This window comes from Anabas testudineus, chromosome 7, assembly GCF_900324465.2.
Source record: "Anabas testudineus chromosome 7, fAnaTes1.2, whole genome shotgun sequence".
Lineage (NCBI taxonomy): Eukaryota > Metazoa > Chordata > Actinopteri > Anabantiformes > Anabantidae > Anabas > Anabas testudineus.
In genome coordinates this window covers 9943233-9969141 of record NC_046616.1, presented here as the reverse complement: position 1 = coordinate 9969141, position 25909 = coordinate 9943233, and the positions used below count along the sequence as shown (strand labels likewise).

At 39.9% G+C, this 25909-nt stretch overlaps 1 protein-coding gene across 6 annotated transcripts in view; it reads left to right on the top strand.

Moving 5' to 3' along the window:
• Positions 1-24838, top strand: part of LOC113167575 (kazrin) — a 125596-nt gene extending 100758 nt beyond the window's left edge. For 3 of the 6 annotated variants that reach the window (XM_026368320.1, XM_026368321.1, XM_026368322.1), the window contains 7 exons: positions 8783-8974; positions 17622-17758; positions 18112-18282; positions 18632-18766; positions 19736-19925; positions 21141-21277; positions 21669-24836. In XM_026368320.1, coding sequence (XP_026224105.1) covers positions 8783-8974; positions 17622-17758; positions 18112-18282; positions 18632-18766; positions 19736-19925; positions 21141-21277; positions 21669-21839 — 1133 coding nt within the window. In that variant the 3' untranslated portion in view covers positions 21840-24836. Of the gene's footprint in view, positions 1-8782; positions 8975-17621; positions 17759-18111; positions 18283-18631; positions 18767-19735; positions 19926-21140; positions 21278-21668 lie in introns of all 6 variants that reach the window. The other 3 variants (XM_026368318.1, XM_026368317.1, XM_026368319.1) reach the window with 3 other exon arrangements.
• Positions 24839-25909: the final 1071 nt, after the last annotated feature.

The following is a 25909-nucleotide window of genomic DNA, read 5'->3' as shown; positions in this document are numbered from 1 at the left end:
TTTGACGTTTTTCTGTGAATCTGGCACAAGTACAGACTGTGGTAATGACGAGATGGGCTGGTTATGTAATTCTAGTTGTACATTCCTCATTTACATTCCACCATAGAAACATAAGCCTTTCTCAAGTAAGAAAAATGCAAATATGAATTTATGTTTATTAGTAAGTATAGTTATTGTGCACATAGTGAGCACTATTTGCATGTTTGTTTTTTTCAGAACAGCAATGCAAGTTCTGGCCAGTTGTGGCTGATACTATCCACAGACACATGAGTCTGAGGTTTTAAGATAACGCTCGCAAATCTTGGTGGAATACAGCAGAGATTTCTGCCGATCTTTTTATCTGATCAGTTTTTTTTTTATGTTCACCGTTGAGCTCTAACCCCACTCTCTCACATCTTCAGCCCCCTTTTACTCCAAGGACCTGAAGCATGAAATAGACCCGCCAGCATGTGGATGTCAGATTCTGTGATGTTAAAACAGAGAGCACTTGATCGACGCTATCTGAGTAGAAGTGAGGGAGTCACGCAGTGAGTGGCGTCATCATTTTAATGTCTCTGCTGTGACAGCGTCAAATTCGGGAGGATTCAGTTTTAGAGAAAGCATTTAGTGATGCGTAATAGTGAGTCCTGTTTTTACTGGCTGATTGATACTAAACATTCACCACTACGCTATAAGCTTCAGATTCAACTCTTCAAAACATTCAGAGAAATGATTAATGTATATCAGGCTAAAAACCATGGAGATGTGAAGCTCCCCCTCCACCCTGGGGTGCTCATCAATAAATTGGAATCCATCACCGTACGTTATCCTGAATACCAGTCTCCCTTTATCATTGTCTCTGTTAATACGGAATATTAGTGTGTGATTTCTGTGATGGAATGCCCCAAGACAAGGTGTGTATTTTCCTTTTTTGTCTTCCCGCTTCATCAGGCATGACCCTGTCATCTCCTCAGGAGACGCTGGGAGATTGTTCTCCTCATGAGAATTGACTAGCTAATCCAGAGTGAAGCACTCTCAGACACAGCAGACACTGCAGGCTGTCTTCATCAGTCAGAGCTTAGGCCTTACTACCGTCATGGCCAAGTGATGAATTTGCTATCAATGGTCCACAAAGATGAGTGTGTTCAAGGCAGACAGACACACACTTTGACTTTTATTAAAGACTACAGCATCTCACTCGATATGAGATATATTTTGTCTTTGTCTTCATCTTGAATGATGTGAGCAGGATTAGATATAAAAGACATGAGAATTTTGCATGTGATAATGACGCATTTTGCAGCAACTGCCCTTCTGGCAGATTTTTAACACCTTGTTTGTATCCGTGACAATCACTATTTTTGTGTTTAACACTAAAATTATAATAAATAGCTCCAGTCAGAGGCAACATGTCTCAACCAATTAATATTTTTTATAATTTAATTCTTTATCAGTTGACGATGTAGCTCTTTGAGTATTTTTAATTATAAACAGTGTTTTTTTATTGGCACCTACTGGTTTATATTCATTTCTGTACTCAAACCTGCTCGAGCTAGTTCTTCACAGAATCCTGCCTCAATCTTTGTCACTGTTACAGTTAAAATGCAAATTAAATTAGGAAGTCCGCACTGTGTAAGCTCAAGTAACTTTGAGGAAAAATTAAAGCAGACTTGATGTTCAGTTTGATGAATTACACAACTCAAACAAGTTGCAGGAGAATGATGCTAGAGTTTCATATTAAATGAAAATCAACAAACAGTTAGAAAAAAGCAGAGAAGCATGGTCTGTCATAGTTTGTCCAGTGACTCTTTTTTTAGTCTGCTCTTAAGAATAAAAGGTCAGATAATAGCTGCTCTTATACATGCCTGCAAAGGTCAAACATTCATCAGTATCCCTTCATGCTGTCTGTGCAGAGTGGGGGTTTGCGTATACCTGAGTTTATGTGTATATTAGAATCATTCACATTAATTAAAAGTCTCCTTCAGTTGAACTGCAATTGCTCATCAGATCAGAAGGTTTAAGCTATTAAAACAAATTGTGTTCCTCTGTAAGAATCTACAGTGTAAGCTGAATTTTCAAAGCTCCTTCTCCTCTGACACTCATGTACAGATAAATACAATTCCAATTGAGCAATTATTAAGAGTACATTTTTAATACTAGTTGCAATTTAGAAAGTAGCTGCTTTAAATTTTTCATCAGTCAGGAGTTGGCGTGGCTGAAAAGTAATTGATGAGCTTGCATGCTTCCCTTTGTGCACTTCGGCTTACATACACATGTATAAGTTGTGTGTTTTTGCCTTTAAGCACATCCCTTGGATATAGTGAATTCTTCTCCCCCCAATTCTTAATGAAACTAACACGAGTACTCTAAAATCAATCATCTATTTATTTTAGATATATTCAAGGGATTGCGGATGGGTTAAGCTTTTAACCCAGCGTGGCATCTCTGAATGGTTTTATAGAGATTCTGTTTGAACATAATCATTCAAGCAGGGCCACGGTTCAGTTGCCAAGTCCAAAACAAATAAGAGGATGTCGGCTGTTGCTTCTCCATCATGAAAGAACTGAGTGCTCACATTGTTGACCCAGACTGCTCTCTCATTCCCTTTTTTCTATTGTACACGTTTTACCCCTGATTTGGGTTCATTCTGCACAACTGAGGTACAATGGATGCTGATAATGTTGGACCTAGATACAGTGCATTATTCTTTAGATGTTACAGCCTAGCTCCACTTTTTTACTGCATTTGTCTGTCATTGAATCGTGATTTTGTATGTTTGGATGTAATTGATTACGTAGCACAGTTGCAGGACTCCAGCCTCTTAATGGTGTGTTGATTTTGTCAATATCACAGAAATCTAAGCAATACACACTCGTATTGTGTCTAAATTGTGCAGTAACAGGAATTATTTTATTGTACTTTATGTTACAAATACATTCAATGAAGTAGTCTGCAGCTCTGCATACCGTATGTGTAACTGTTGGGGCTGTCTGTCACAGCAGTAGCATATATTTTGCCATCATCTGCTCTATGCTGTGTGTGTATGTCTGCATTCTGCAACTGGCCGAATGAGAATGCTGTGGGAACAATGGGCTTGTTAATTGATTTTTGTCTCCAGTAATTGGCAAAAATTGAACCCCGTGCCATCTTTCCCTCCCACTCACTCTGGTGGGGGAGAACCAATCTAAAAATCCTTCTCCCCTCTAGATACTTTGTCATTACTCATCAATTGTAAACCTCCAGTCCTGGTCCAGCCAAGTCCAATTTCAGCTGCCTCATGGCCACTGGACTCTCTCACAGATTGCTGGACCTTTTGCAACTTTGGTTTCTGAGCTCTGCTCCTTTTGTAGAAATGGAATAGGAGGAACTGGAGAGACTATATTTATATATAATCTTCAATATATTTCCACCAGTGGATGACTGCAGGTAGACTTGCTTACGTTATACAAACAGGAAATGACACTGATCAGGTTCATAATTCACCAGTCCCAACTACATGTCAGCTGATGCATGGCCACTATTATGCAAATGCACACATTTGAGCAGTCATTTACATCTGTGGTCGAGAATGGAGATTTTATTTACAGTTTTGATGAATCATAATAACCAGGAGCGAGAAAAACGTTTAGGAAATTGGAATAGAGTGGAGGCAGTGATGGAGGAGAGGTGGGGGGTCAATGAATGCACATATTTGCTTGCAGATTGAGTCAGAAACAAAGATCAGTCGTCATTAGCCTCAACTTTATCCCTATGGCAGTTCAAAGATGCGTAAGATTTCAGGCAAACACACATTAAGCCTTTGCTATTTAGGGAAACATCTAGATTTTATATATTTCTGGGCATTAGAAACAGAATATATAAACACTAAGCTAATTCTTTTACTAGGAACCTTAGACTGAGTCAGTTTTTATAATTTGCTCTTATGTAAACTTTTTGTGTGCCTGATGAGCTGCATTTCGTTCCTCATCTTACCGTATTTACTCCATTGTGTCGAGAATTCTATTGTATTGATTATTCTATTGTATTTTGACTTTTGATTATTTCTTATTAACCGTATTTGTTAAAAATGCTGCATTTAATTTAATTTTTTAGATGAAATTTTTATAGATAGTATAGTATAGAATAGTTCATATCATTCCTGTTTGTTATAATACCATTGTTATTCAAATTATTATTCCTAATTAAATGCCGAGATTTATTGTAGAAGAGCTGTAACATTGCTAAAGTGACGTGACTATTACTTACTGGGGATTTCACGTTTCCCTTACAGTACACATATAGAGTAACAAATCTGGTTGGTATTTTTTCACTCATTTCACTAAAGTTTCTTTTCCTGTACCTTTTTTAATTAAATTGAGAGCAATTAATAAAAATAATAGCAGAAACCAGTGGGGGAGCTGCAGCACTACTTCTCACTACTCAGATGCTCACTACTTCTCTGCAGCAGCAGAGAAGTAGTGAGCATCTGACCCTCATACATGATCTCTTCCCTAGTACTGTGGTTGTGATGGCAACAGAGCCACACCAGTGCAAAATAAAACCCAATTCTGTGTCAAATTGTCTGTGTGCTCACAGTCCTGCACACTGACAGAAGATAGATTAGATTTGTTGTCCCTTATTTATCACGTTTTCTTTGTTGACAGTTGAGCTTTGGTTGAGATTGTAACATTTCACTGTGGCTGCTGTGGTTTCATGAAAATTCATGCCTTTTTCCTTTCAGGGTTAAGTGCATTACATCGTTTTCACTTACACCATTGTGCAAAATCTAAGGTCCAAGTGTGTGTGGATGTGCACAGTATCTTATATAGTGAAACAGAATGTGTTAACTTATACAAAATAAAAAATAGAAAACAAATGGATGATGTCAAAAATAGGAAAAAACATAATGCTTGAACAACTAATTACATACTTTATTGGGGAAAACTAACAAGGTCATTGTGCTAACTTGGATATGAATAAACATGCTTAATTTGTGAATCTCACTCTACCATGGTCCGAAGGTTGAAGCAGCTTTTGCCATCAGGACCCTTCATGTGAATGAACTGTATGGAGTCCTGGAGGTAGGAGCAGGCGAGATAGCACTTATCAGAAAGCTTCCACTCTATCATTTGTAATGCAGAGCTATGTGCCGTGTGCTTCTTGAAAACCTAGAGGCGATGCGGACATTGAAAAATAGGTGTCTGTCTTCACTCCACTCCACCCCACTCTCTTCCTCAACCTCTGACTGTCTTATCTAGAGTGCTCCAGCACAAAACTGAAGGACACAACAACAAATCTGCTTTCACCTCACACACTCTGCTAATACTGCCGTGGCATATTTAGACAGTCACTCTAGCATTTCCTATCGGTTGCTAAAGTGCAAGAAGTTAACCATAATCCATCACTGATACAAACAGGTTGGAATGTTTGATTCAGTTTTGTAACACATAACATGAGTCACCAGGTGTTTGATATAAGGCAGGAAGCAAGTATGTCAAATCATGATCTCCGTATAGGTTTATTTGTATCGGGAAACACTGTGTCCTGATCTGTGTGAATGGATCAGAATTAAAATACTAACAAAAGCCACTTAAGTGTTGTAAGTTGTGAGTATGTAATAGAAGGTGTGTTCTCTGTAACTGATATATTATTGTACATTACAATACATCATTGTATTAGTTTGTGTAGCATTGTAGTGCTGTAAATTATTGTTTAATGATAGTTTTTTGCCTGTTATACAGTTTAGTAGTTTAGTTTAGGTATAGTGTTAAACTAAGCACTAAGTCGTTTCTTAATTACGCATGCACTGTAGTTCTCCAGCAGAGGCTGAATGCACCATGTAATATACTGTACCACTACTTTCAAACAGTAATTAGTAACAAAAGGTAGTGCGGGGTACAAGTTCACAGTGGATAATGATGAACGTTTAATTTTTAAGTCACTGTCAAAGGCAGTGCAAACAGAGGTTTTACCCTGAATTGAAAGGTCAGAGATGGTCTCTTACGTCTGCCTGTTTGTGCAAGCTCAGTGTTGCATAATAACTATAATAAATTCTGTCTCTCTGTTTACTTTGGACTGCGAATGGTTATCAGACGGCTACTAGTAGGCAGCCAGGTTACTGTGTAATCTGTCTGTGGATGGTATTTATTTACACGTTTGCACTACAGGATGTATCTGCAGTCATCCGTTTCACCACTGGTCAAATTGTTTTGTTATGATGAAGTTGTGTTTTTTTGTCAACTTACTGGTGGAAGTAAGTAACAGTGCAGACAGGATCAATTAAGAAAATCTAAAAGGTAGAAGAATCACATACTGAAGTAACAGCGTTTTAATTGTCTCCGCATTTAGAGTTTAAGCTAAGTAGAGCAAGAGTTAAGTTTAAGTAGTGAAGAGTTTAACTGCAAGTCTTTAAACACATTAGTCCCATAATATCAGCCAAAACCCCAAGAAGCAACTTAACACTGGAGGGGAGTGAGGGTCACCTTAAACAATAATGACAATCACAATTAAAAACTTTATCCTTTATTTATGACTCTCAATGTTGCTGCCTTTGTACATTCTATACATGCAAACTTCGAGAGTGAGCAGTCGAATCAAGTCTGTGACTGGGATTTTTAAACACTAACGCAGTCTTTGGCTACTTCCACAATAGGACAGCTCTTAGGTCTTTGCCAATAAGGGTGCTGCTGCTTGATTTCCTCTGTAAAATGTGGTTCTATTATCAGGTCCATTAAGTATACCTCTGTGTAATGACACTCCACTCGCCAACATTTTTCTCTCCACCCTTCTCCTAATAACCCCTTTTACATTTCATTTTCATTATTTAGTGGGCAGCCCTTATCCTGAGCCACTTACATTTAGCCAGTGAACACAAATTAAAAGGCCTGCAAGCCCTGGCAAGCAGGTACAATCACGTACAGGCAGTGAACTGGCCTTAAAGGATCATTCAAGTTTCACTGGTACAAAGGTTGAGAGCTAAAGTGATTTGTGTGGTGCTAAAAGGTCTCAGAGCAAGGCTGCATACACTACATATCCTGTTATAGTTGGTGTCACACTTTGTTTGAATCCATCACTACTGTGAATCCAGGAGGAGAAGACAGAAGTGTAACAGCAGGTCTGTTGTGAGATTAGTAACGAGTGAACTGTTAGTGTCATGGTCAAACCACAGGATTAAAGATAGTTGTGTCACCGACACAGACGTCACGACTGTCTTAACAGTGACATCAGATACCGTGAGGGTTTCTGGAATGATCAGAAAAACACAAACACCCAGCAACAAATACTAGTTTTGTGACCTGCCTTTAACTGTCTGAATTATTTTAAAGATAAAATGTAAAAGAACTGTTCAGAGTTACTGCGTCTGTTTCCACTGTGACATCAGACCAGGTTGACCAAATATTGACAGATGTGTGTTAGTACTATACAAATAGTTCCCGCTGTACATACTACTGACAGCCACTTTCTGCTGTCACAGCTTTTTAGATGTCGCTCGAAGCTTTAAAATGTTAAATAGTAGGATAATTTACAGCAGAAATGTACATGCAATTCCTCCTCAAGTCACAGAATTTAGACTAAAGTTTAAAATAAACTCCTGTCTGCCCTTAGCTATAAACTATAGCTATAAACACAGATTTATAGCTCAGATGCAAAGTACATGCACTAAAGAAGCCCTCCTTAGTTTGTTGTCCCAGTTTTACAAAACCTACTGTAATAATATCAGGGTAGATATCTACTAAACAAAAGATAATATAAAAATAATACGTGAGCAGTATTTTGGTAAAAAAATGTATAGTATAGTTTTCTATATTTCCTGAAAGATCATTTATCAATTAATGTAATCTCACTGGTGTTATGGTGTATTAGTGGTGAAAGACAGACAGTATAAAATCAGCAATAAGGGCAAACATACTGTGTGAGGATTATTTCAGATTGCATACAACATATATAGGTTAGGTACGCACACACACACACACACACACACACACACACACACACTTTCATTAAAATGCTGAAGTGCAGGGTTTTGTCTTTAATTTGTCTTTCACAGTATTTTGGCATATTCAGTCTCCTGTTCTCACTTCTCCCATTCTACTCTGATTAATTTTATTTTTTCAGGCGGCTATATTGGAGCTGGAATATGAGAGTATGAAGTGTGATTTATGCTAGGCACTTGATAGTGGATCCATTCAAGTTGGGGCTGAGCAGTTTTCCTCAACCTTCCCCCGTCTGCCCTTAGCGTGCATAAAATTGAGTAGAGTGAAATGACTCTCCATATGCAGGCAGAGTGTGCAAAAAACGTTTTTAGTTTAGATATTTCATTTTCAAGGTTTGATTTCAAGAAATAGAAGTTTGACATTTGTCTGTTATGACTTGTTTTAAAGGCAAGTGAAGTTCTGTCTCTGTTGCTGATGCTTTAAAAGTATTTTCAAACTTTTTCAGGGGAATTAAGAAGAAAAATCAGCTTCTGTCTTCATTTTATTATCTGCTTCTTTGTGACAACCCAGTGGAGGAAATATCTAGACGCTGGTTATTAAATGGATCTTTTCTCACAATTCCTGCCAAAGCGGAGGAGGTTCAACAGGCGGCTTCAAAGGCAAATTTCATTCTCATGTCAACGTTTTGTCTCTACTCGTCTGTAGTGAACCCCACCTATGCACGTGATGCAACTGTATTACTGATATTAATTCCCCGCAACTGAAAACTACTCTTTTCCTCAACTGTAGAGGCTGTCGGGCAAAATCACAGCAACTCACACAAGTTTACTAAGAAGATTTTGGGCCGTGCTGTCAGCCTGTTAAAACTCTAATGGTTTTCTGTGTTGTAGTCCTACTGCGTGAGGAGGTGGCCCAGCTCCAGGAGGAGGTGCACCTGCTGCGGCAGATGAAGGACATGTTGAGTAAGGACCTGGAGGAGACCCAGGGAGGCTGCTCAGCCGACGTGCTCTCCGCCACCGAGCTCCGCGTGCAGCTTGCCCAGAAGGAGCAGGAGCTGGATCGAGCCAAGGAGGCTCTGCAAGGTGAGGACTTTAGCAGGAAATAAGAATCTGTGCTATTTAAAACACTAACATCATCCTTATCATAAAATGTGGACAATGGCACTTGAAGAGATAAAAAGCCAAGAGACTGCCTTCAAAGGCACTTTGAAGGCCATTGTGCTTCATAGTATTTGCACGTGAAGGACTTAAAACTGATCTTAATCTTATACATAATGTATAATAATTCATTCTGGAGCATCCTGAAGTCCTCATGTACCTTGAAAAGTGAATAAAAATACATTTCTTGCCAAGTTAACTCATGGAAACAACAAATGAAAAATTGACAGACATGCTGCACAAGGCAGTACAGTATACGCACAATAGGAAATTCTTTCTTCAAGTTCTAACCAGGTGTGACTGTGTTTAAAATGAAATTGTGAAAACTTGTGCAAAGAGGAGCGAAGTGGCAGAAATTCCAGCTTCCTGTTCAAAACATTCGGAAATAATTTAGCTTCCACTTGCTGGTTTTCTCACCCTCACAGGAAAAGTGTCGCATTTTACTGAGTAGGGATTTAAACCCCAGCATTTGTTCTTGTCACCATGATGATAACACGAGTATCTACAAAACTGTGTTTGGTGCTGTCCATTAACTTCATTGCTGGGCATCAGCATTTGTTCTGCCAACCCTGACTTGCAAAAAGTGCTCTATCTATTTAAATCAACTGTGATGGCAAATACATTTTGTGGGGTACGCAATTGCGACGTGATTATGTTTTCTATGAACGTTATGATATGTATTTAATTTATGTAAAAGGCAAGTGGCAAATAGGCTGATACTAAACATATTACTGAAATGTACCCAGACAAAATGTTTTAAAGTTACTTTAACCAAATGATTTGTGTGACTCAGGAATCTGAAGTCAGATTTGAGTCTGGTGTGGCAGTTGTGATTTATATAGCTGCCATCCTTCCCAACCACCTCTGTGTGATTCTGTTGTGGTAAATGTAGCATTTCATTCATTTGAAAAATGGCCTCGGATATAATGCAGCCAGAAATGACTTTTCCCACAAAATGTATTTGTTGTCAGAGTTTAGTGGAATGCTGAGCTACCTAAAATGTTCCGGGAGAAAGATATGGAGCATGAAATTCAACAAATGTGCAGTTGGAACCACAACAGAGACACCGAGGTGATCACCAGGCTGTCAAGATGCTCCGGATCTAATAATTAGAATGAACATGCCACACACAAGAGAGCCACACTGCTTCAAAGTGAGCATATATATTTCACAAACAGGATTACAGAAGCTCAGAATAATGCAGTTTTCTGGGAATTACATCCCTAAGTTTGAACTTAAAAGCAAAAACATTTAAGTCTCATGTTTTCACCTGAAAAATCAAGAAATGTGCAACGTATTAAAATGACCTGTTCCTGATTAGGTGGAGACAAACACGTTCAAATGTTCAAGGACTTTGGCATTTTTGTGGTCGGCATTCAGAAACCTTCAGACTTGTATATTAACTTGCAAGTTGCTTTATCAAAGGCTGTTGACGTAATAATGTCTAAAAGTACAGTAACATCCTTTGTGTTTTCTTACTGCACTGTGTCAACTTTATAATGAAAGTTTATCCACCTGATAGAATACTGAGAAAAACAAAGGCATAGACACAGAAAGGACAAATATGTAATGTTTTATTAGCTATGACGTGTTTAAGTACAGGTGAAATACAGTATAATTAAATATCTAAATACTTTCTCACTACAGGTTGTAACAAAACTTTCTTTAGCAAAAGAGACGTGCCCTTGGAGAGGGCTTTACCATTTAAAATGGCCATAATCTTCTTTTCAGAACTGATGAATTACCCATGTATAGTGCAGATTAATCCAGACCTCTCTGTTAATAACAAACAACCACAGTATTTGGTGCTTTGTACGTGTTTCATGGATGAGTGTATGCAAAATGGTCACATTCTTAGTTATTGCTTTCATAGAGACTGTGCACAGGGTAAAGTAATGAACAAGTTCTGCCAGGCAGTGCACAGCGGATTGCAGGGCATCAAGCAGAGATGTCATCAGCGTGGCGGTGAATCATTCTTTTCAAAGAATTATTGCCCATGGAATGAAGAGAGCACAAAACCACCATTTGGTATCAGACAAACGCATGACGCGCTGTCAGTGGATTTTGTTGCAGCAGCGTTTTACTTGACAATTGCAGCCTACGTTTGGAATGAAATAAAAAAAAAAAAGAAAGAAAGATAGAAACTCGGTAGAATAGAGCAAATCACATAAATTCAGAAAATATTTCTGGATATTTGGCTGTCTGAACACGCTGCACAAAAGCTCATACAGTCATGTCGTAAGACACAGGCCTGTTAATGAAGGGCAGGTCCTGCCAACCCCAGCAGGCCCTGACAGTAATCAGTGGCTAATGAAAGCTTTATAAAAAGGCTTACGAGGTTCAGAAACATTAAGCTGGGTGGATCTGGTGCACGGTTACGCTGGAATATGCGGGACGACAACAGGAAATTGGCTGTTAAGTTAGATTTTGTCGGAGTAGGATCAGAGAGTAATGTGAAGCAAATCCAAATTTGACTGAGATGGCATTCCTGCTGCTATTTGTTCTTTTTGTTGTTAAAGCTCTTGGATAAGTAATAGAGGAGACGTTCAAGTGATTTATGGCCAGAGAGTAAACCATGAAAAAAAAAACAGCATTCAGTGGTGAAATCAACAATATAATATATATAAATAATTTGGAGTTATCCTCCATATGACCTGGCAGGAGCTGGTCTCCAGCTTTTCTGTAAGTCTACAATTGTTACACTTCATCTTCTTACTCTGGCCCAGCAGCTTACTCACACTCAAAGATATATTTTTTACTACAGCTATAGAAGTATTAGCTAGCTTTTTTTATTTCTTGCTCTCAAGTTGCATGTGGTGCATATAGCTGCCAGTGGATTTAAGTGTCGTCCCCAGCAATACTCACACTTGTTTCCAAGCAGAATGTGGAAATGCTCCCGTGATTTCATTATGTCCTGTTTCTTTTCCAGCTGTTTCCATAAAATACATTCACGTTCTTGCACATGGTGCTGGACGTTTCTGGTGCGTAATACCAGGGTGTGGGTTTTGTATGATAAGGACAGCCGGCTGATTGAAATGTGTGACGAGGTCCAGACAGCACAAGTTTATTTTGTGTATCTCAATAGGACACCACCGTCCTGCTGGGCGTGAGGGACGGTGAAGAGAAAATCAAAGGTAGCATGTGGCAGCGACCACATGTTTTGAAAAATGACCTATTAATAATTAAAGGCATTGGAGGCGGGAGGCAAGGAAGCAGAAAAATATATGGCTGGTTTGAACTAGCTAGTATTGTTTTATTATAAAGTAACTAAGTATCTGGGAAGACGTTTAGTACCATTACACTATATTTCTCTTAAAGAATGTCTCATTTCTTGGCCTAAAAACAGCTACAAAGAGCCTTAAGGTCTCAGTATGGTTCCAATGAACACAAGCTCACACGGATTCTCACACTGCTTGATGTCCAGCAGTTTAGCATTTAGAAAGAATACTTGAGAACAGAGTGAATCACCCAGATAAAAACCTGCACGGTTCACCCGAAGCCAGCACACACATGGTCAGCCAACTTCATATATATTAAGATGAGATTTGACATTACCTCTTGATTCATTGTCGGTCATTTCAGTAGTTTATTCACTGGTGCGTTAAAGACTATTGTACCTGTTTAAGAGAAAATATTTATTTACTTATTTATTAATTTATTTGGCCTTTTGGGGCCACATTAAGCAGCATTAAGTAGATTCACAGCACAGTTGGATCTGTGGTGTGGATTGTTAAGAGTTAAAGTTTTCTTAAACCTTTAAAAGTATTTTTGTATTTCAAGTGTGAAATACAGCAAAAACACAAAAGAGTCAATAGCTGTTGGAGTTGGAAATAGTTGTGTTTAAAGTGGTTTCTCGTGGGGAAAAAACAAAGGCCAAATGTTCTTGAGAATACCTCATTAACTACAGCAATTTCCGTGTGCTTCCAATTGATTGGAGGCAAGATGTCGACTCTATTTGAATTTCCCCAGTTTTCACAGGGATGGCATATTGTGAGCATCCCACCAGATGCTCCAGCAAAGAATGAGAGCGATGCACGCTCCTTTAAGCGCCCTGGGTGTTTTCATTGAAGTGTTACCAACAATTATTGTGTTTTTTTTTTTTTTTTTTTTTTTGGCCATGTTTCTACTTTGGATGAAAAAGCAAAAGGCTGGAGTAATGATGTAGCATGAAAGAAATGCATCATGCCCTCTTTTGCTTTATGCCACTTGAGCTCATACCTGTTTACTTTGGAAATACTTTGGAGTTCAGACAGTTGGTGACTAAATGACATACTGATTTTCTGGTGCGGAGAGGGACACTGCTTTTCAGTCTCTTTTCTCTCTAGTAATTCTTCATTTTCTTTTCTCTGGCTGTCTCTTCCTTGATCTCTCCCTCTGCCTTTGTTTGTCTGAGGCCCACACACAGTTTCAGTGCTAAGGCCTGAGCTCACTCCCACTGTGAGCAAGACATCGGCCTGTGAGCACTATAATTGTAATCGTGGGTAATTGCCAACCTCTCACAATTGTAGGTTTTGTTATGATGTCCGTGGGCACTCGATTCAACCCAGAAGATGATGCTTAGAGTCATTCCTTTTCCTGCTAATACTTTAAAGTACACAATACATTGAAACTGCTCTAGCAATCCAAAAGTCGAAAGTGAAAGAATGATGAAAAAATAGTCCAAAGCTTAGCTAACGTAGTTGGACAGTTGTCTAACAGTGTGGAAAAAGTATTTGCCTTTTTCATTAATGTTGTTTTGTGTTGTGGCTAATTACCATCACTGAGAGACTCCCAGTCAAACCAGAGCTCGAACGAATGCAGCCGACAGTGATGTATCATTAAAGCACGGTGTGCCTCTTTAGAGTCACATGGAAAGCGGCTCTGTCCTTGACTATAAGGCCTCTTCCCTCATTAGGCAGCTTTACTCAGACACCAAAGCTCATCAGGCTACTTAACCTGATAACATTAATGTAATTGCAGCAGTTTTAGTGGTGGTTTCTTATTTTTAAGCAAAGGAGAACCCAGGGAAAATTGCTGTGGTTGTCATGACTCTTTTGATTTATTTCGACAACATTCGCAGCAGCTTCTTAATAACAAGTAATGAGGGTGATGTTGCAGTTCAGTATGCACGACAATCTGTTATAGCTGGATGGTGTCAAATAAGAATGCGTATTTGAATCAGCCGCAGCAGTCTCTAGTTGTAATGAAGGGCACTTCACTCATCAGTGAGGCATTCAATCAATGCCACTGAATCTACACAATCTACTGTATGTTGCACCACTTACCCATTACAGTGTTGTCACATTGCTTCTACCTAGTTGGGCTCATGAGGTGGGATATCAACTTCGAACAGAGGAGGTATGGAGGGGAGCTCACTGTACAATATTATCCAGCTGGCAGATATAAAATCCCATATTGTAAACCATGGACTTCCTCCAATGAGCCAATGTTTTTTTTAGTTGCCTTCCCAAATAATTTTGTTAAGAGCTAACTAAAAGCCTGTCCTTTCTGTTTAGGACAGAAGTCATATGAAACAGTGTCAGTCTGGAGTGGTTTCATTCATTAATGTGAAGAACATCATTCACTGTGGGGGAGTCAGAGATAAGTGGGTCTATCTTTGTGATCCTGTTGAAACTGAACTTTCTAGAATAGTAATTTTAATGAAATATGTTATTAAATTCACCGAAATGCACACAAACTGCACATGCTGTGGTCATTAGTTCCTCGGAGATCCCTGTATTGTTGGAACACTCATTTATTTTTCTATGTAGAAATCCTTTTAAGTCCCTGTAGACACCAAAGGGCATGATTATTAGAGTAAGTTGAAAACAGAAGCACAGGAAATGTTATTTAGATGAAATCATGGCTGGGATCTTGTTATATTTGTTCCATAATAGATGGGCCACACCAGATAATCAGTGTTGTTATTTAACCAGAGACAATTGGAGAGTGAGATGTAAAAAATGAACCACAGTGCTGGGTACAAACAGCTGTGTGGTTGATTTTGTTTTTTAATCATCAAGGATCATCAAAGTCTTTTTTCTGGAACTGAATAATGTTTGACACTTGATTATTTCCGAAATTACACACAGAGTATTCTGCACTGTAATATGTTTCACAATCTGCAGCTAGTTTATCACTTATCATAAAGACTGGAAGAAGGCCGAAACAGCTAACTGAGCTCTGTCGGACTATTTTATGGCCAAACCTCCAAACCTCCAAAACTCTTGCCTTTACCTTCACATGACTATGCAAACTATCGTAGCCGATGGCTATAGTACAGTCAGTGAGTGTATTACTTTTCTCATCTAACTACATTTATTTGTAGGAAATCAAATACAAATATTCCCCAAAATATCAAGTTACTGTGAGTAAGTTGGTTGCAATAGGAGGGTGAATTAACCGAGTGGGAACTCCCTATGAAGTCCATTGTTTCTGTCTTGTATCTAATGAGTTGACCCACTCATTGCAGGCAATCTAAGCCCTCTAGCAGCAAAGCATCACAGAGGGGTCCAATGGACAAAGGCTTTTAGCACATCACAGCAGTAGATGCTCCCATTAAACTACTTAAAAATACAAGGGCTTTGGTAACAGAAGAGCCCCAGTGAGTGAGATAAAACCCACTTATGCAGATTTTAGAGAACGTGTCAGGAGAGGTTGTTACATAGGCAGATTTTAGTTCTTAACATTGTGTGGTGGGAACAGCGGCATGGATGTTTGACGCCCGTGTGGTTTGAATGTGCCTGTTTTGCATGAATCCTCATCAGCTCATGGACTCGAGCACCTTTTAGTCTCTGAATTTGCATGCAGGCACACAAAGACCACCACTGATGGCACACAGGAAAGATGACTCTGACAGAACCAGTTATATTCAAGTTCATAAACACACAATATATATTTGTACAGTGCACGGCAAAGGAGAACATTGCCGAGTAACAGTCTTTAATGAAAAGGCTATTAGACTAAAGCCTCTCTATGTCTACCTCCGTCAGCACCTCACACATTAGCTTCAGTTCCCAGGTGGCTCCCTCTTGTTTCATCTTGTAATAATTCTTGAAGGCTTGGTCCGAGCCACAGAATACCTGAGTCATTAATACTGCTGTCAGCAGCAGGAGACATGATTGTATTTCCCCATCACATCCACTGTGCGTTCTAGATGTAACCCCAATGAGCACCAGGACCACCTTTGTTCATTAATAGAGTTTATGCATAGCGTATAAACGGTAAGGAAAAACTGCTAAGTTAACAAGATTTGCAACTGTGAATGGACTCTTTTATGGAGTCCCAGTCAGTGCTTTTTTGTATCCAACACCAGGAGGATTGTTGTTCTCTATTGGTCACAGGTGCAGGATGTGAGGCAGCAGCAGTGGTTTTTGGCTCATCTCAAAGACAGCTTTGATTTCACTTCCTGAGGCAGGTGCTAGGAGGTTTCCTGTTTCTCTTGGCCAATAAGGGATGTTTCTTGTCTTCATTTGCTGGCTACTTTGGCCTGCACATGCCTTTGGCTTGAGGATTCCATCTCTGAAGAACGGGTGAAAGGGAGGGATATGAAAGGGTGACAGGGAAAAATGCAGGAGAGGAAACAAGAGCATGAGTCTGTCCTTGTAAAACTGCACTTCAAGTCTACTCGCCTGAGCATGCTCCCCAGATACAACTTGTGAATGTCACGCAATTAACCAGGCTGTGATATAAGTTAATTACTGACATACAGTTTGCTCTGAGGGTTTATAAATAGAGAAGAAAAGTAAAGGTGAATGCATAATATGCATCAAGAGGAAATCAGAACTGTGTGATGATATGAAATATCCAACAGTCAAGCTGTAGCCTAAAGAAATAGATGTCAAAGCGAAGAAGACAAAAGTGGACAGATACACTGTGAATACATAAAATATAAATAAAACATATTTTGTCAGTTTGGAGAGGTAGCTGGAGAGAATCTCAGCTCTAAGCAGATGCCTGGTAACAACCTTGCATGAAGAGTAGGAGAACATTAAGAGAAAGCAGGAGGGGAGACAGATGCAGAGGAGAGAAAAGGAAGATGTTGCCTTTGAGAAAATTAGAGCTCCTCTGAATAACTACACTGAGCCATATTCTTTATCATGATGCGTGGGTGAGGTGCCAGAGGATTAGAGAGAGCATGTAGCAGAGAGATAGAAGAAAAGAGAGCCAGCCTCCAACAAAGCCGGCAGCAAAGAGTAGATTGACGGGAGGGTTCATGTGAGAGTCACGTCTTCATCATGGTGTAGTCACGCCACATTAGCCTAGCGAAGCAGGTGTGTTTAATGTATTTACTTAAACCACTTCATATCTCGAAGTGCTTAATTACTTACTTACTTATATAGTGTATGAAGAAATGCTCCAACTTGCCGACAACACATACTTATTTAGGATTTGTAAGTATTTTGATTGAAGAAATGTTGACCTACAGAACAAATCAGTTATTACAAATGCTTCCAGGTTGTGTCCATACTGAAATGATTATTTAACTCATCCTTATTTCTCATTTTCTACGTGAATTTAAAGTTTCCTAACATACTGTACAACCACATGTTGGTGGTGTCTTCTGCTTACCCACTCTCACCTTTCCTTGCAGCCATGAAGTCGGACCGCAAGCGTCTAAAGGCAGAGAAAGCGGACCTGGTGAACCAGATGCAGCAGCTTTATGCTACACTGGAGAGCCGAGAGGAGCAGCTCCGTGACTTCATACGCAATTATGAGCAGCACAGAAAAGTATGGCACCCATGCTGACACAACAAGTTGTGTTCTGTTGGCTTTGTGAAATGTTGTGAATGAATAAATCGATTGAAGATTAAAAACAATGACGACATCATTAGTCTCTGCCATAGCTCTCTGCATACTACTGTATATACCTGCAAATACTTTGCTTATTGGGATATTTACCAGGACATTTTTGTTTTGGTGTTAAGACAAGATATTTCAATGCTTTTCTTTTGTGCAAAACAAAATAATTCCTTCTGGGAAATAATAATAACACTCACTGATTTTAAATGTGGGTCACTGCCACTGTTTGCAAGTTATACTTGATTTGTGAATCAATCCATCAGGATCTCTGTGTGTACTAGGAGAGCGAGGATGCGGTGAAGGTATTAGCCAAAGAGAAGGACTTGCTGGAGAGAGAGAAGTGGGACCTTCGGCGGCAGACCAAGGAAGCCACAGAGCACACGGGGATGCTGCGCTCTCAGCTTGACCTCAAGGAGAACCGCATCAAGGAGCTGGAGGCAGAACTGGCCATGGTGAGACAGAAAGACAGACAGAGAGTTAAGTAGGCAGAGTGAAAGGAAAGCAAGGAGGCAATCCCTCTTTAATGCTTTTATCTGTTTCTTTCACAGTTGCTATGTGTAAAATAAGTTGCCGATAAGAAGGGAGGAGAGATAAAAAGCAGAAAACTAATTCACACTGAGTGGAATCAAAATACAGAAACCAAGGCTCCGACCCCTGAAATATTTATCACAACAACTACTGAAATTAACAAGAATGAGATATTTACGAGGACACAATAACAGTACATACGAAAATGAATGAGGAAGTTCAAACACTGTTTCATTGCTGTTTTATGGGTGTGCTGCATATAATCAAACACAGAAAGCCTTTGAATGTACAGCACAGCCATCCCTCATGTCTCCAACCCCCCAGATGAGTAACTGTGTCAATCAGAGAATGGAGTCCCGGGTGTTTGAGCGACTTGTGGACAGGGACTACTCTCCTAGGGTCATGGCGGTAAGACAGGTCCCACAACTTTGAAAATCTGACCTTTTTTTGCCCCCTCCACTCCCTGAAAACTCCCTGTTTGTGAGTTAATTGTGATTTTGAAACGCCCCTTTGCACGTTTTTTGACTAACCCTCAGCCAACCCTGACTGATCCCAGTGATCCTAACATCCGTGATTCTATGGGTTCCTGCTGTGATTGATCAGAATGTGTTTCAGCTCTAATTAAGCAAAGAAATGCTTGGGGAAAGTACGACAGTATTCTCAAAACTAATGATTACTCCAGAGGTTTCTGATTGTATTCTGTTTTGCATGTCACACACTGTAATTTGTGATCATTTGACCGGTGGTAGGTGGTGATGATTGCAATGAAACTGATTGTGCCCGTGTTGATTTGCAGCCTGCTGTCATTTGGCATGATAAGATTTGCACAATAACAAGATTTCAAACATTTGTAAGATGCCATTATGTCAAAGCTAATCCGAAAATAGACACAGAATATATACACACAAGCACATCTCCCACAGCCACAGCACTTCATCGCTGTTCCTGCTAATAGATGGTGAGTTGTGTCTTCTGACAAAGCTCAACCGAGCTAATCCATTCATTAAACTGATTCAAGTGTTTGCATTAATTGCTGCAAACTCATGCTACTGATATTTTGCCTCTTGCTGTGCCTTCAGTGCTTTAAGGAGCTGTACCAGGAGATTTCAGACAACTGCATTTTTCATAAAACAACAACACATGAAAATCCCAGAGGGGAACTCATAAGTCTGCAGGAACTCAGAGACATTTTGAAGGGCTCTGGATACATAACTCAACATTTGCTCGTTTGCACACATACAACATATAAAACAGTGAAAGAAATTCACAAACTCACTCAAAAACAGAGAGACTTGAAGACTTAAAAACCTCTCCAGGATTGTTGACGTTGTGAGTTTGTTCTCTAACTGATTGCATCTGTTTTTCCACCTTGCTAAGGCCAAACAGTCACTAGCGACGCTGACCAAGGATGTGCCCAAGCGTCATTCTCTGGCCATGCCTACGGAGACAGTCGTCAATGGCAACAACGAGGAGTGGGTGATGCAGGCAGACCTTCCCCTGACCGCTGCCATCAGACAGAGTCAGCAGACTCTGTATGTCCACACGGGGCATCCCACTGACAGACAAGGTAGGCCAACATGCACGCATCTAACAGCCTCATCCTGCACATGAATCCACTCGCACAAGGTGGTTTTGCCATCATTTACCCTCTGCATGCTCCCGCGAACCTCCTCACATACATTCAGTTCTGCCATCTGCTCAGTATAACCACGGATGATGCTCCAGTCGTGACATTTCATGTGCTTTATGCAGCAGTTATGTTAAACATATTTTTTGCTTTACAGCTTTATATTCGTCTATTTGAATGTTGGCTGCTGAGGATTAGTTAGGTGTTTCTTTCTGGTTAAAGATCTGCAACTGTAACTTTTCTATTTCTTTATCTAAATTTCAATTGTATTCTCTTGACAAATTTATTAGTTCGACTTTTCAGCCCCTTCACAACATTTACCACTGTATGTTGTCATTGAACTGACTTGTACAGACATATGTCACAAATGAAGGAGGGGAACTAACATCTTTGCAGCCATGGCTCATCCTACTTGGCATTTGCTGCTGAAATGCAACACAAACCACAAACATCCACTGTCACTTACTCAGATTTGAAATTCTAAAGAAAAACAGTTAACATGCAGATTTTCCTTTTTTATTTTTCCCCTTTCGGAAAAACACTGCATCCAATTATAAAATGGTGTTGTTGTTAAAATACAAAGTGAAATTCAGTCACTGTGTCTTCCCACATAGGTCAAAGTGAGTTGATCAGCAATATACATAATAACATACGTAGATTATATACTGTAGTTATCCAGTCATTCCCTTTCACAGGTCATTCTAAACTTGGAAAAAGATAAAACTGCACTAAGCCACCAAACTGAGCCACTTTTACCTCCTATGTTACACATTAGCTTTATAGCAGGAGTCCATCTCGGTCCTCCCAGAGCTTGTTTCAGAGGGCCGCCACGGGTTCAGATGGGTTGCTTACTAATTGGGGACATCTGAAGAAAGAAGCAGACAAAGAGAAAAAAAACAAGGAAAACGTGTGAACAGTCACGAACCCCCAAATTGCTAATGCAATTGGTTATGTATCAGTCTCACTGGTACACACACGCACACTCAACCTCTGTGAAGCTGTTTTCCCTGTTGCTTAGCAACTGCTGATGATTGCAAATAATTTCAGACTTTTGGTTGGGGACTTATCATATAATTTTTTTATCTAAGGGTACTTTTGGTGCCCAAAACACCCGGGAAAGAAAACAAGACTTTTCTCTTCTCCCTCTTGTCTTAGTGGCTGCCGTGCGGGTGAGCCCATGCCACTCGCGTCAGCCCTCCATCATCTCCGATGCCTCGGCAGTGGAGGGAGACCGATCATCCACACCCAGCGACATCAACTCACCACGCCATCGGACTCACTCCCTCTGCAATGTAAGAGCTGCCCACCACTGCACCCTCCCAAGTAATCACATCCTTTGCAGAAACTGCCGGCTGTTCTGCTGCCTGGCTGTTGTTGTTTCTATGCGCCATCGTTCTGGCTGAATTCATGTTTGCCCTCACTCAGCCTGTCGTGTATTCACTCTGCAGCTGTGACTTGAACATATGTAAAAACCAGTGGTGGTTGAAAAAGTGCATGCCTGGCAGCATGTGGAGTGTCACTTCCCCTTTGTGTTTTGATCTTTATCATTACTGGTTTTTATCACCCACTCCGAATCCCTTCACTGACTTTTCTGCTCTTGCATCTCTGTTCTTTTGCCCGACTCTTCATCTTCTTCTTTGCTCTGCTCTCTCTCTCTCTCTCTCTGCCTCTTTCTTCATTCAGTCCCTAGAAGATCTGGAGGAGGCGAAGCGTAAGAAGAAGAAAGAAAAGATGGGGCTGGGGTCTCTGTCGCGTGTCTTCGCCCGGGGAAAGCAGCGGAAGTCTCTTGACCCTGGTTTGTTTGATGGTACTTCAACACCTGATTATTACATAGAGGAAGATGCAGACTGGTAAAGCACATGTCCAAGTGACTCACCTGGGGAGCCTTTGTGCCAATTGTCAGTAGACAGAATTTCGTTGAAGTGTGTGCACGTGTGAAAGGATGTGAGTGTGTGTGCGTTTCATGTATGTGTGTACAGATATAAGAATGTGTGTGCTACCGCAGTCACACATGCATACGTAATGTGTGCATGTGAATTTCATCAGAAGCCGGAAGCGTGTCTTGCTTCGCTGAAGTGTAACCCTTAACGAGCAAATTGCACCTGTATGTATGTATGTATGTATGTATGTACAGTCCTGTAAATAGTGTAACACAGTGACCATGTGGACATGTTTTATTGTTTCTGCCCTCCAAAATGGCTGTGTTAATGGGTCTTTTAATTGTTCTTTACATTTTGACTTTTTGTTTTCACTCAACTGGAAACTTGAAGGACTGCTGTACTTGTAAATAACAGTTGATGTACACTCTGTGCGTGTAAATGTCTCTTTGTCCTGAATGCCTTTTGTTATTTTTGATCAGTACTCCCCTCCTCTCACCACCTTTTAACTTAAACTCCTCCCTGTTTATTGTCCTGCTTGGTCCATCCCCCTCCTTCCACACTGCCATGATGAGAAGAGTTTCCTGTAGGCAGCATGCAGACTCCTCAAATCCATTTCTAATTTGGTTGTACAACAGATCCCTTTACCACCAAGAAAACTGTGCAGAGGCACTCCTTGATGTTTGCTTAAATGAGACTTCAAAGACGCTGCTAAGCAAGGAATGAACTTTCTGTGCAGAACAGTTCGTTCCACAGCAACATGAAGCCAAACAGGAAATATACTATACGAAATGTGTTTTCTATCTGATGAGATAGAAGGTACATGACCAAGGTACATGTGTGACATGCATGCACATAGTCCCAGTCCCCAAATGCATGTTGAACAAATCCCTATTAAACACAAATGTCTTTCTCTGGGTATGTTGTTGAGAAGGTGATAAACTGTCTGTTTAAACAAAGAGAGGTCAGTTACTGGTTTCATGATGTTTATTCATGATTTCCTCCATTATAAAGTAAATATGATTTGCAAACTTGACCCTCTGCGATTGGGAAAGTGCTCTGATTAATGTTCAAGGGCTTCAAATACCAAACCGTACGTAGAAGGTTTTCATCTGCACCTACAAGTCTCTTGAATGCAAAATTACATTCGAAATAGTAAAGGTCAGCGAAGTCACAAAGAAAACCCGGCACTACACTCGGAGTCATTCAGTAATTATTCATCTTATTCATGAAGCTTCGCTCTATTTTCTGCCTGTGGGATGTTACAGTATCTCTTAGATATTGTTTAAAAAACTTAGAGATTGGGAAGGAAGATTACAAGAACAAGTAATCCTAGTAAGAGTGATGCTGCCCAAATGAGGGATAGCATAACCATCGACTATACTAACACAGTAGATATTAGACAGAAGGCAGAGACTTGTTCAGATCTCAAAAATTAGGTCAGTTTACCAGAAAATCAGACCTTCGGTTTAGAGAGCCGAGCATGGAGCAGACAGCGAACGGCTTTAATGAACTGTTATAATGAGAGCCGACTCTGGAGGTGAAAAATAAGAAATAACCTTGTGAACTCAAAAAAAAAAAAAAAATCTGATGCACAGTTCAGGTCACTGCTGAAAAAGGCAATTAACTCTGTGCCAAAGGTTAATAACATTCTTCAAGGAAAAGAATGGCTACAGACAGCGGATTATTTTCATCCTTTTACTGGATTGAGCTGGAGTCTGCACTGCCCCCACAGGAAATGCTTTCTTTCCCTGATATTAAACTAACACTGGGCATTTGTTAATCTCACCTGAAACACTATAGAGTCGCAGATTACATTGGAGCTGTATTTAACCACAGTGCTTATCAAACGAGCATCCTTGTTGAGCGGCGGAGGGATTATCATTTAACCCTTTGCTCAGCCTACATTTCAGCTTGCAGATATTGGATTTAGAGGTGAATCACTGCAGTAATTAGAATATAAGTCACGTATACAGTAGGAACAACGGCTCATCCAGTTTATCGTAAGCATTTAGTGTTATTTTTACTTTTACGTGTAACCAACCTGTATGATCCTCTGCTGATGGGAGACAAAAACATATCAAATGAAAAACATTGTCATTTTTTAGCATGTTTTGAGCCACTGTCTTTTTATTTTGTTTTTTTTGTTTTGTTTTTTTGTTCACAAAGATTTTCCTTTTTTGTAAATGAGATAGCATTACACAAATGAAATTATTATTATTATTATTATTGAAGAGTTTTATTTAAAGTTATAGATGTAGGCCTCATTGGAGGACTTCTATTGTGAGGTCCTGAAGATGTTTAGAAGTGGATAGTAGCAAACTTTTAAAGGCATGGCAACAAAATTAAGCTCTAAAGAAGTAAATGAGAAAAATAAGATTATTTTAAAATAAAATAAATAACGCTGAATTTCCACGTGGCTGTCCTCTCTTTCCCTGTGGTAATGTTTGTGTGTGTATGTGTTCATTTGTTGTGGTATGGCTCTAATCCCGACTCGTCCCTTTGCGCTGAGGGGCCTGCCATTTTTAACATATGCGTTAGCTTCCCTCAGCTCTGCAAGTCCATCTGTGAGAAGACTGCATCCCAAAAGCTTCCAAATGGCCTCCTTTCCTTTTTTTTTTCCTCACAATTTTAACTCCAGACCTAAACCAGAAGGCATTTCATCCGCTTCTGTTGTATTAAAATCGATAATCAGAAAAGGGGAAAGGAAGCCATATCAGGTTGTTGGAACAAAACTCATCTGTGTCAGAACATTGTGTCAATAAAGTTCTGCTTGATTTGACCCCTGACCTCTAACACAGACCCCTCTTGCCTGACCTCCACTGGACTCTCAACACAGTGAAGTGACCCAAGAAGTAATCAATCAGACCCGAGGTATATCAAGTCCAACCGCTGGGTTGTAAGCTGTGTTTGCAGATGCCTTCTAACGCTCGAACATCACAAATTGACCTTGGATTATAGCACTTCTTCAAGTTGAGTCTATTTCTGATGCAATCCATCTGAAAACAACTGATATTTACAGAATAATGTGTTTTGGGGGGCAACAGCAAGTTGTTATTGTTATATTTGCTGGATTAACATCTGCCTGAAGCACTAACAGTAGTTAAATACAGTCTTTAGACCTAAAAGATTCATTTGACAAATGCTGAAGCTTGACAACAATAACCACTTTAGCAGGTAACATTTTGGTAAATACACTTTTATACAATGCAATTTTCTTTTGTTTCCATATTACTTTAGGCAATTTGCTCTCCAGGTACTTAGCTACCATACCAGATGTCTATGGCACCTTGGGTGTGGTGTATCTTAAATTGGAAAAAAAATGTTTTATGGAAAATGTTTTTCTAACAAATGTATCATGCAGCTTGGTACACTACACGACACTACCTACTCCTTAATATGCCAACTTGTGTGGTCAGAAAAGCTGCTGTATTGTAGCAATAAGGTCCATCACATCCGCAATTGAAGGGGATTTTAAGCATTGTTTGTGTAAACAAAACATCTGCTGTGTCCTAAGTGTACCAAAGTCCATTCTCTCCTTACATACAGTAGGGACTCACACTCCATGAGAGCACTAACCCAACACACTCAAATGTATTGCCTCAGATAAAGCACAAAAAAAAAACTCTCCACAGTGATATAACCATGTAGCGGTAGACTGTTCTGCTGACCCACTCTGCTTTCAGAGGATTTTGAAAAGACATAAGAGTGTCAGCCCTGCAGGACGACCTAACACACGCAGTGCAGTCTCCAACTGTTTGGCCTTCGACTGGATGTCAGACAGTCAATTCTGCAGTTTTTCATGTCCGTTGCTGTTTGTCAGGACTCTCTCAGGTGGAAACAAACAGACCCTGTATCTGGACAAGAGTGCATCTCTGGACGGCTTAATATGAGCTCCCACAGGGGCACTTAGAAGTGTACCTCCAGTTTTGTGCGTTTCTCTTGGAAGGAAACTAAAAAGCATCCAGCGTAAGACGAATTACTGGAGTTGATTTTTATTCATGCTCTACATTCAATTGTGAGAACAGACATAGTGGTGCAATGAGC